The 12,706-nt window shown below is 48.2% G+C and overlaps 1 protein-coding gene across 1 annotated transcript in view; it reads left to right on the top strand.

The window, feature by feature from the left end:
* The window catches only part of LOC306891684 (NLR family CARD domain-containing protein 3-like), a 41,770-nt gene that overhangs the window by 17,082 nt on the left and 11,982 nt on the right, over positions 1-12,706 (top strand). Inside the window, exons 9-10 of the mRNA XM_079452152.1 lie at positions 1,283-1,456; positions 1,833-2,006. Coding sequence (XP_079308278.1) covers positions 1,283-1,456; positions 1,833-2,006 — 348 coding nt within the window. The remainder of the gene's footprint in view (positions 1-1,282; positions 1,457-1,832; positions 2,007-12,706) is intronic.

Raw genomic sequence — 12,706 nt, 5'->3', positions numbered from 1 at the left:
GGTTGCCCTGCAGGCCTATTACAAAAACTCCAACTGGTCCAAAATGCGGCAGCTCGAGTTCTTACGCGTACAAAAAAGTATGAGCATATTAGCCCGGTTCTGTCAACCTTGCACTGGTTACCTGTAAAGCATCACATAAACTTTAAAATCTTGCTTATTACCTATAAAGCCTTGCATGGTTTAGCTCCTTACTACTTGAGAGAACTTCTTACGTATTATAGTCCATCACGTGCACTACGCTCTCAGGTGTCAGGTCAGTTGGTAATACCTAGAATTTCAAAATCAAGTGCAGGCGGCAGATCCTTTTCTTATCTAGCGCCTAAACTTTGGAACAGTCTTCCCTGCACTGTCCGGGAGGCAGACACACTCTGTCAGTTTAAATCTAGACTAAAGACGCATCTTTTTAATCTTGCATACACTAGACTATCATAATATATATATTTCAAAGATCTAGGCTGCACTAGTTAGATCAACCGGAACCAGGGACACTTCCAATAACAACTGATGCATTTGTTGCATCAAAGAGTGCAGAACAGTACTCTACTCTCAGCCAGTCTTGTCTCATTGTTCCAAGGTTACCAGAGCGGGCAGGACGCAGTCCAAGGTTACCGGAGCGGGCAGGGCGCAATCCATTCCCAGACCTGACAAATGCTGGACAAAGGACTTGGCGACTCTACAAAACTTCAGTCGCTAGTAGATTATTAATGATAATTTTAAATCTAACTTTGTTTTTTTATTTTGCCTTGTTGTGCAAGCACTGTCGAGCTTGTGCAGAGGCTGCAGCTTTTGCCAGAGGGGAACTGGAATCCCCTGGTTAGGCCTGGTTTCCCTCTGAGGTTTTTTTCTCCTCCAATGGAGTTTTGGGTTCCTCGCCACCGTTTGCATACTGTCTTGCACTGTTTGCCTGGCCGGGGGGGCTGCTAGAATTTGATAGTCTTATTTAATTAACACTGCATATAGGAATTTATTGTGTGTCTGATATTTGACCTGTGTTTTGACTTCCATAACCTTTTATGTTTTACTTATAGTCAATGTTTTCTTGTACAGCTGTTTTGTAACAATGAAAATTGTAAAAAGCGCTATATAAATAAAGCTGACTTGACTTGAAAAGAAATGAGATCAGAAGTGATCATTAAAGATCCATCTGTTAATGCTTTGACTGTTATTCATCTCTGTGGCAAGTGCAGCGTTATTCACATCAGAAAGATCCATCATGCAGTCAGAAAACAGTCATAAGTGTCTTACTAACATTGTGACTCACTGTTATCTTGTTATTTCTCAGTCTGAGTCGCTGTAATCTGACAGAGAAAAGTTGTTCATCACTGGCGTCAGTTCTCAGATCAAACTCCTCAAGTCTGACAGAACTGAACCTGAGTGACAATAATCTGAAGGATTCAGGAGTGAAGCTGCTCTCTGATGGACTGAAGAATACAAACTGTAAACTGAAGACATTACAGTAAGAAAATCCTTAAAGCAATAAAGTTAAACATGTGTATGTATTATGTAAATGAAGGTCTTCATAAGTTTATCAGAATCATCTTTATATGTAAGAGACTCAACAGTGACTGTCAGTCAATGACTCTCTGTTGATTCAGATTCATACAGAATTATCACCAAACTGAGATCATTATAATAACTAACTTGAAGTTGAAGTTTACAATCATTTAATTTATTACTTGTATCTTGTTAAAAGGGACATAATTTGATTAATTGATGAATAATAATTGAATAATATATTTAATAAAGTATAATTAACTATATTAAATAATTATGCTATTAATTATTGTCTAAATGTTATTGTCATTATTTCATTTATTTTCTTCTCTCTTCAGTTTGTCTGACTGCAGTATTGGATCTGAAGGTTGTGTTGCTCTGACTTCAGCTCTGAGATCAAACCCCTCAGATCTGACACAACTGGATCTGAGAGGTAATAATCCAGAAGATTCAGGAGTGAAGCTGCTCTCTGATCTACTGAAGGATCCACACTGTCAACTACAGACACTACTGTGAGTTACTGATCAAATTATCATTTTGTTCATTGTAGTATCTTCCATAATAATCAGACTACTACATGAATAGTTAACTTCAATACTTTACTTTCTGTTTGCAACAGTAACAGCAACAGACATAACATTCCATGTCTTACGCATGGCACATCTTCTTCACAACACACCACAGTGTGGAACACAACACTTGTAATACAATGACACCTAGTGGTTACTCCAGGATACTACATCCCCTCCTTCTTAAGCTAAATACCCATAACCTTACTTACAGAATATAACACTGTAACAATCACAATCTCAATATTTTAATGATTAGTATTTTCTTTTAGAAAAAGAAGAACTCTTCAACAACTAACTCAATTATATTATTGATTGTCTTTTACTGACTTTACTTATGTAACATAGTCTTTCAAGTGAGCTGGAGAACGTATCTCTCTTGCAGACCTTCTCAGATTTGTAGGTTGTTTAGTCTCTTTTTCAACAACCGTCACTTCTAGCGATTGTCCTGTTTCAAGGGAAGACATCTCCTTTCCTGCTGATGCATTGACAACATCTGCACTAGGCAATGCCGAAGTGTCAACATCCTGTTCATTTTCTCTGGGTAGTACAGTCTCAAGCATCTCGTCTGTTCTGCGATTTCTTATTTGGTCCACATGTCTTTTCACAGTTTGTCCATGCCCTAGAGAAGTCTTGTATGAAAGAGGTCCTGTACTGTCATGATTCCGCTATCATGTCATGTTTATTTTTGGTCTTGCAGCGGAGTCATGGCATAGCCTTAGGTTTTGTGTGAGAAAGACATGGCTTTGTTTTGATTCTGACATGCCATGTGCTTTCTCGTGTCTCGTCAGTGTTTCCCGCCCTTTTGTCTCGTTAGCCTTCCCATTAGTGTCTCATTACCTACACCTGCCCCTTGTTCAATTATCCTGTGTTTGTTTCCCTTTAAAGCCTCCTCTTGTCTATTGTCCTGTGCTCGTTCATTGTATTTGGTATCTTGTATATTGTACTTTGTTCCTCTATGCTGTGTCAAGTATCAAGTTCTCGTTCAGTGTATTTTGGTGAGTCAGTTTAGTCTTGTCCTTAGTGTTTATTTTTCTAGTTTAGTTAGTCCATGTCCTTATTATTTGTCTAGTCTTGGTTTTACTCCATCGTGAGTCTTTGTTTTGTGTTTATTGTGTATTAAAATTTATTGTTATCTCCTTCACCCCCGAGTCTGCCTGCAATTGGGTTCTTCTCTCCACACAGTTCATAACACTGTACAACATTCCACTACTGCAGGAATCCATTTGGGTCCACCACCGTAGTTCCTCACGTACACTGAATCTCCCACTTCAAAACTTCTGAGTTTCCAGCTTTTATCATGGCCTTCTTTTTGTTTCTGCTGTTTTTTTAGAACTTTGGACTTCACATCAGGCATGAGTAAGTCAAATGTAGATCTCAACCTCCGTGACATTAACATCTGAGCAGGCGACAACCCAGTTGTTGTATGAGGAGTGATTCTATAATTAAACAAGAATCTTGCTACTCTTGTCTCCACAGTGTCACCTTTCATCTTTTTCATCCCCTCCTTGAAAGTTTGAACAGCACGTTCAGCTAGGCCGTTCGAAGAAGGATGATAAGGAGCTGACGTGACATGTTGAATGCCATTCCTCTTCATGAAATTTTCAAACTCTGTACTGGTAAAACATGTTGCATTATCAGACACCAACATTCTGGGTAATCCATGTGTACTGAAACACATTCTCAGTTTCTCAATTGTAATTTGGGAAGTGGCATGTGTGACAGGATAAACTTCCATCCATTTAGAATGAGAATCTACCAGAATTAGGAACATTCTTCCTAAGAAGGGCCCTGCGTAGTCTACATGAAGTCTTTCCCAAGGTGAGCCCGGCCACTCCCACGGGTGCAAAGGAGCTTGAGCAGGTGCTTTTCTGAAACTTTGACACACCTCACAATTCTGAACCACTCTCTCTACATCCTGATCCATACCAGGCCACCACATGTACGATCGGGCCAATCCCTTCATTCTAGACATGCCGGAATGAGTCTGATGTAACTGTTTCAATACAGCCACTCGACCTTGTGATGGTATGATGATTCTCGCTCCCCAGGCCACACATCCATCTTTGACACTCAGAGCATCTCTCCTGTGATGGTATGGTAACACTTGTGGCTCTACCTTCTCAGGCCAACCCTGTAATATGTACTTATGTACCGTGGAGAGTGTTATGTCGTGTGATGTCCACTTCCTAATTTGTGCTGCACTTACAGGCGAATCATCCATTAGGTCCATCATTAACACTTGATCATTAGTGTCATCCGGTTCTCCATCACCTGGCACTGGGAGTCTACTCAGCGCGTCAGCATTTTGGTGGTACCTTCCTGGTTTATATACAATGTTGTACTGATACGCTTGTAACATCACAGCCCACCTTTGCACTCTAGGTGATCCCATTTGAGGAACTGCCTTCGTTTCATTGAACAAATGGATCAAGGGCTTATGATCAGTGCAAATTGTGAATGCACGACCATACAAGTACTTATGAAATCTTTGGATGCCAAAAATCACAGCTAAGCCTTTGTCCAACTGTGAATTACGCTTCTCTGCAGACGTTAGCGTTCGTGACATGAACCCAAGGGGTTTCTCCACACTCTCTCCTTTTTTACGTTGCGAGAGCACTGCACCAACCCCGTATGGTGAGGCATCACAAGCCAGAACCAGTTCTGAATCTGATGAGTAATGGACTAGCACCTCTGCTGATTTTAGTAGAGCCTTAGATTCCTTAAAAGCTTCTTGTTGTGGCTTTTTCCACATCAACTGAACATCTTTTCTCAGCAGCAGATGTAGGGGGGCTAGCAGCGTTGCCAGGTTTGGAAGGAACTTATTATGATAGTTCAGCAACCCCAGATATGCTTTAAGTTCTGTGACATTCCTTGGTTCTGGTGCTTCTTCAATGGCTTTCACTTTAATTCCTAAAGGATGTAGACCCTGTGCATCTACTTTGTGTCCTAAATATTCCACCTCATCTGCCAGGAACACGCATTTTCCCCGTTTCAGTCGCAAACCAGCTTCTTTCAGTCTCAACAGCACTTTCTCCAGTGTCTTCAAGTGATTTTCTTGGTTTACTCCAGTCACCAATATATCATCCAGATAAACAACTACTCCAGGAATACCTTGCAACAATCCCTCCATTGTTCTCTGGAAGAAAGCAGGAGCTGAAGCAACTCCGAAGGGCAGACGATTATATGTGAATAACCCTTTTTGTGTATTCTCTGTCAAGTATTTCTTGGAGCTTTCATCCATGATGATTTGTTGGTATGCGTGACTCATGTCCAGTTTTGTGAACTGCTTTCCTCCATCCAGCAGAGCAAAAAGATCTTCCACCCTGGGTATTGGATACTGTTCCAAAGTTGACACTCTGTTGACTGTGAGTTTGTAGTCAACGCATAGTCTTATACTGCCATCTGGTTTCAAGATAGGAACAACAGGTGCTGCCCACTCTGAATACTTAACAGGTGAGATGATTTTGTCCCGCAGCAGACGATCAATCTCTTCCTCTACCTTTGTTTTCAGGGCGTATGGCACAGATCTAGGTCTGAAAAACCTTGGTATGGCATCAGTCGGCACATGAATAGTAGCAGTAGTGCCCCTTAATGTACCAAGCTCCTCTTTGAACACTTCCTCATGCTCGGATAGCACCTGCTGCAATGTCATCATCTCCGACTGTATCAGCTTTATTTCACTCCATTGCAGTTGAATTTCTTCCAGCCAGGCTCTGCCTAGTAAGCATGGTCCTGTTCCCTTCACTATAACAAGTGGCATTTTCTTTTCCTGCTGCTGGTACTTTACTTGCACATCAGCCACACCCACTATCTGTAATGGCTCTCCTGTATACGTTCTCAACTTGATTTTTGTGAGTCTCAGTTTGGGAGCTTCTGAGTTTTTCCAGATGTCCTTGTACATTCCCTCATTCATAAGGCTGACACTACACCCGGTATCAATCTCAAAGGTTACCAGTCTGTCATCCACATCTAACTCAACAGTGAGTGGTTTCACTTTCTTCAATGCATCCGTTTTTACACATGCCAAAGTGAACGTTTCTTCAGATTCATCACTGTCATTATTTTCACTTACATTAAATGCTCGATGCGGACGCACTCCTTTTCCCTTTTGTGCGTATCCACTCTGTTTGCTTTTGTTGCGACAGGCCCTTGCAATATGGCCTATTTTCCCACACACATAACATTTGTCCTTCTTAAATCTGCAGTCGTCGGCGTTGTGGTTTTTTCCACAACATCTGTAGCATTCTCTGATTTCTTTTTGTGCAATCGTTTCTCCCTTTTTCCAGCGATCTGGTTTCCTCGCTTTAAACATGACGCTGTTACATGCCTGTACGCTGGATTTATTTTGCAAATCGAGCACGTTTTTGCTTGCCGCCTCTGTGGCTACTGCAATTTTAAGAGCATTTTCAAACGTCAGATTTGTTTCTGAAAGCAAACGTCTCTGAATCCGATCATCATCAATGCCACACACAAGTCGATCCCTCAGCATCTGGTCTAAAGTTGCTCCGTAATTACAATCTTTTGCTAACCGACGCAACTCTGCTACATATTCTGTCAGTCTCTGTTGGCTTCTTCGTTCTCGAATCAAATTTAAATCTCTGTACAATCTAACTTGGCTGAGGATTGAAATGATTTTTTAGCATCGTTACCAGTTGCTGATAAGTCTTTTCACTTGGTTTTGTAGGGCTAAGAAGATTTCGCATCACACTGTAAGTTTGTGGTCCCACAACACTTATGAGAATAGCTCTTTGCTTACCCTCCCCTTCGATGTCATTAGCCACAAAAAATTGCTCCAGTATTTCAGAATACTCTTCCCATGTTTGAGCTTTTGCATCAAATGCTGCCAGTGAGCCAATAGTTCCTGTAGCCATGATTAATCCTCTTCACTTTTTCCTTTAGAATCGTCTGTTTCCACTACAACCAGTTATCAGCACTCTGCTCATTTTCATATCCTCAATCCGTTGTCATCACAGGCTTCCCGCTTTATCCTCGTCGCCAAAAATTTAGTATCTTCCATAATAATCAGACTACTACATGAATAGTTAACTTCAATACTTTACTTTCTGTTTGCAACAGTCATAACATTCCATGTCTTACGCATGGCACATCTTCTTCACAACACACCACAGTGTGGAACACAACACTTGTAATACAATGATACCGTCTCGGTTACGTATGTAACCTCCGTTCCCTGATGGAGGGAACGAGACGTTGTGTCGACAGAATGGGGTTTGACTTGAGAACCTACCTTCTCTGACTGACTTGAACAGGCCAATGAAAATTGGCGAATTAAATTTGCATGCCGGACTCCGCCCCCGGATATCCGGGTATAAAAGGGAGCCGGCGTGCCGCATTCATTCACCTTTTGTGCTGAGGAGCCTGAGGATCTTGCCCCGACTGCTGCAGCGGGCGGCCAGTGTTGTGGCATGAAGGACACAACGTCTCGTTCCCTCCATCAGGGAACGGAGGTTACATACGTAACCGAGACGTTCCCTTTCTGTCGGTCTCTCGACGTTGTGTCGACAGAATGGGGTTCCTCGGAAAACGCCACAGCGCTGTGCCGCGTCACAATTCCTCGCGAAGCGACGCTGACTGGCCTGGGCGTGTCAGACGTGAGCGCTTAGCATGAATTGCAACCTTCCAGCGGAAGGGAAGGAGTCCAGAGCTTTCTAAAAAGATGGGAGCCCCTTCCACCGGCCGTCACGGACGGCGGCCTAGTTCTCTTAACAGCGAGAAGCCGCCCGGCACCGTAAGGCCACTGGGAAGCGTCATTCCCCCCTGAGGGAACGCGCTACGGAGACCACTTCCTACCGCAGGGAGGAGCTTTAGTGGAGATTCACACACGGTCTCACCGGATAGGGGAGAGCACGTGGGAGAAATGCAGACACGAGATGGTGTCGCGAGCAGGTGAAGTACACCTGGGAGAGGTCATGGGCCATCGATTGAGAGCCATTCATGAGAGGACAACAGACGGAACCGCCCTGTGGGGGGGTTACTACGTGTGGAGCACTAGGCCTTGTTTGAGTCACTGCTAGGGCTCAGAAACAGGCCAAGGGGGGCAGGGCTGCTCCACCGAGCCCGCCGCCAAGGAGTGCTTAGTGATGGAGGAAATGCCTACTCTTCGCCCACGTGGGGGGAAGAGGGGAGGCTGGATAGCACCACGTCTCACCTATGGAGGAGTGCTATCGCAGGCGTACGCCCACCGGCTGCCGGACTTACCTGGCGGTGTCTCGTAAGACTCCGGCTGAACCCGGTTCCACGCGGAGGCTGTAGAACCTCGCGAAGGTGCTGGGCGTAGCCCAACCCGCAGCTCTACATACGTCTGCCAGAGGGGCGCTCTGAGCCAGTGCCCACGAGGAGGCCACACCCCTGGTGGAGTGTGCCCTCACTGCAAGCGGGCACGGGAGATCCTGTGATCGGTAAGCCATTGATGGCGTCCACAATCCAGTGCGCCAACCTCTGTTTGGAGACAGCCCTCCCCTTGTGCTGATCTCCCAAAACAGACAAAAAAGCTGCTCAGAGCTCCAGAAGCTCTGCGTGCGGTCCAGGCAGAGGCGCAGCGCGCGCACTGGACACAACACGGAAGGGGTTGGGTCTTCCTCCCCAGAAGGGAGCGCCTGCGGGTTCACCACCTGGTCCCGAAAGGGAGTGGTGGGAACTTTGGGCACGTAGCCAGGCCGGGGTCTCAGGATAACGTGAGATTGACCAGGCCCGAACTCTAGGCAATCCGTGGCCACGAAAAATGCATGTAGGTCCCCTACCCTCTTGGCGAGCGCCACTAGGAGAGCCGTCTTCATCCAGAGATGAGAAAGAGCGGCATCTCCGAGGGGCTCGACGGGGGGCCTCTGGAGGCCCGCCAGGACCACATTGAGGTCCCAAGAGGGAACGGAGCGCGGACGGGCTGAATTCAGCCTCCTCGCGCCCCTCAGGAACCTAATGACCAGGTCGTGCTGTCCCAGAGACTTCCCACTAACTGGTCTGTGATGAGCGGCAATAGCGGCTACATACACCTTCAGCGTGGAAGGGGAGAGATTGCTCTCGAGTCTCGACTGCAGGAAGGACAGCACGCTCCCGATCGAGCATATCCGTGGGTCTTCTCCACGAGAAGAACACCAGGACGAGAAGAGGCGCCACTTAAAAGCGTATAACCGCCTCGTGGCCGGGCCCTAGCCTGAACAATGGTCACTACCACCGCTGGGGGTAGACCACTCAGGATCTCCTCGTCCCGTCCAGGGGCCAGACATGGAGGTTCCAGAGGTCTGGTCCCGGATGCCACAACGTGACCTTCCCCTGAGAAAGAAGGTCCTTCGTCAGGGGAATCTGCCAGGGGGGAGTTGTCGTCAGGAGCATTAGCTCCGAGAACCAAGTCCGGTTGGGCCAGTAAGGCGCAACTAGTAGCACTTGATGCTCCTCTTCCCTGACCTTGCACAGGACGTGTGCAATGAGGCTCACTGGGGGGAAGGCGTACTTCCGCTTGTCCCGCGGCCAGCTGTGCGCCAAAGCATCCGTGCCGAGGGGGGCCTCGGTCAGGGAGTACCAAAGCGGGCAATGGGTGGTGTCCAGGGATGCGAACAGGTCCACCTGTGCCTGCCCGAACTGCACCCAAATGAGCTGGACTGCACGGGGGTGGAGCCGCCACTCTCCACGGGGCGTCGACTGACGAGAGAGCGCATCGGCTGTCTGGTTCAGGTCGCCCGGGATGTGAGTGGCTAACAGGGACTTCGTCACCTGATGGCTCCACAGGAGGAGGCGTCGGGCGAGTTGCGATAGCTGCCGTGAACGAATACCACCCTGTCGGTTGATATACGCCACAGCAGTCGTGCTGTCCGACCGGACCAGCACGTGCTTGTCCTGCACGAGGGGAAGGAACCTCCTCAGTGCAAGCAGCACCGCCAACAACTCTAGGCGATTGATATGCCAGCGCAGGCGGGGGCCCGTCCAGAGACCCGACACTGCGTGCCCGTTGCACACAGCACCCCAACCCTGCAGGGAGGCGTCGGTCGTCACCACCACGCGCCTCGAAACCTGCCCAAGAGGGACCCCTGTCCGCAAAAAGGTCATTGAAGACCATGGGGTTAGGGTGCGCCGGCAGAAGGGCGTGATCGGGACGCGGCTGCTGCCGGTGTGCCACGCACTACAAGGAACTCTGCTCTGTAGCCAGTGCTGTAGCGGTCTCATGTGCATCAACCCGAGGGGGACCACCCCCGCCGAGGATGCCATGTGTCCCAGGAGCCTCTGAAAACGTTTCAGGGGGACCGCTGGCTGCTGCCTGAAGCTCCTCAGGCAGGTCAGTACCGACTGGGCACGCTCGGAAGAAAGACATGCCATCATGGAGACAGAGTCGAGTTCCATACCGAGGAAAAGGATGCTCTGCACAGGGGAGAGCTTGCTCTTCTCTCGGTTGACCTGTAACCCCAAATGGTCTAGGTGCCGGAGCACCAGGTCCCTGTGTGTACACAACAGATCTCGCGAGTGCGCCAAGATGAGCCAGTCGTCGAGATAGTTGAGTATGCGCACCCCCTGCTCCCTGAGGGGAGTGAGGGCGGCCTCCACAACCTTCGTAAAGACTCGAGGAGACAGGGACAGACCAAATGGGAGGACGCGGTACTGATATGCCTGTCCCTCGAAAGCGAACCGTAGGAACGGCCGGTGACGAGGGAGGATGGACACATGGAAGTACGCGTCCTTCAGGTCGATCGCCATGAACCAATCCTGACGCCTGACGGACGTCAGAATGCGCTTCTGCGTTAGCATCCTGAACGGCAGCATGTGTAGGTGCCTGTTCAGGGTACGCAGGTCCAAGATGGGGCGCAGCCCGCCACTTTTCTTGGGGACAATGAAATACGGGCTGTAAAACCCGGAGTACATCTCGGCCAGAGGGACGAGCTCGATCGCCCCCTTCGCCAGAAGGGTAGCGACCTCGGCCCGAAGCACGGGAGCATCTACCCCTCCCCTGAGGTGAAGAGGACGCCCCGAAACTTGCGCTTGGCGAACTGAATCGGGAAGAATGGTACCGGTGCCGACCGTGGCTTAGAGTCACGGCCGGTCCCCAGATACCACGTGTCCAACCGCGAGCGTTGGGCGGACTTACCTGGCAGTGCGGTGCACTGCAGCCCAATACTCGCGGCGGCCCGAGAAAGCATGGCTGACATCCCGACGTCCGCTTCATCCTGAGCTCGACCCCCCGGGGGAGGAAGCTCCAAGGAATCGTCGATGTCGGATGCCAGGAGGTCGCCCTCCGATGCTGCGAGCGACATCTCATCGTCGTCACGCCCCGAGTCCGAGTACGTGACGGAGGAACAAGGCGGCGTACCGCCTATTCCGGGACGGCCAGACGAGCGAGGCGGGGCGTGAACGGTCCGCGAGCCGGTGGCTGACGGATTGAGGCTCACGGTAATTCCCCGATCACCCTCGGTGCTCGCCGAAGCGGACGGCAGGGCTGATGCCACTGCTGCCGCAGAACGGGAAGCACTCGAGGTGGCGGCTGATTCTCGGAAGAACGCAGCTACCCGTGAACGCAACGTCTGAATTACCATCCGCCCGCAGTGCGGGCAAGATGTATCCACAAACGCTGCCTCAGCGTGCTGGAGTCCCAGACACACGAGGCAGACATCGTGTCCGTCCCCTTCCTCGATGAGTGCGCCGCACCCACGAGCACAGCGGGCATGCCGCGCTGAAGAAATATTGAGCCCTGAAAAGGGCTCGCTCTTTAGAGAGATGCCTTGGAAGTTGCCGAGACGCCCAGGGGAAGTCACAGGAAAAGGGACAGTCCGCTGCACCACGTCGTAAGACCAGCAACACTTAGATAGTATCTGCAGAGTCGTCAGCATCAGGATGCGAAGGCTCTGAAGAACAAAAGGTGAATGAATGCGGCACGCCGGCTCCCTTTTATACCCAGATATCCGGGGGCGGAGTCCGGCATGCAAATTTCATTCGCCAATTTTCATTGGCCTGTTCAAGTCAGTCAGAGAAGGTAGGTTCTCAAGTCAAACCCCATTCTGTCGACACAACGTCGAGAGACCGACAGAAAGGGAACTAGTGGTTACTCCAGGATACTACATTCATAAACTCACTTTTTTTAATAATCACAAGTGACTGTCGAGTATTTTTGCTGTTTATGTTTTGCTGTTTCACTCTTGTTCTTGTGTAAATTTGATGTAGTTGACAGTGGCGGCGTATCAACAAAACCTCGGTTATGGCAAAATTTCCTCCGGCCAAACAACAGCGATATTCCAAAGTAACGTCACCATAAATGATACCACATCATATCTAAACATTTCATTCACAAGAATCCAAAACACTGAATGAATGCACGAACATGCACAGAGACTTACAGATAACAAACACAAACCCTCATATCCATTAAAATGTGTTTTTAAAGCTCTAACTCTGCAGCAAAAGTGCGACTCCAACAAATATCTACTAAAGCATCTGTCATTTATACTGTGTGTGACAATCGCTTCAAACCCACAGACAGATGTTTCATAACAACCACAAACGACCACGTTCATCAGGTCCGAGTCTAAAATAAACACCAAACATTAAATGAAATGAACAGCAAACATTATTAAATATAAAACATGTCTCACCTTGTCACAGTGCAGCTTATTGTTATTAAGCAGCGGCGAGGTTGAAGCTAA

Source organism: Barbatula barbatula, assembly GCF_947034865.1.
Source record: "Barbatula barbatula genome assembly, chromosome: 3".
Taxonomy (NCBI): Eukaryota; Metazoa; Chordata; class Actinopteri; order Cypriniformes; family Nemacheilidae; genus Barbatula; species Barbatula barbatula.
Note: the sequence above shows the minus strand (reverse complement) of the source record. Positions and strands in the feature narration are given on the sequence as shown.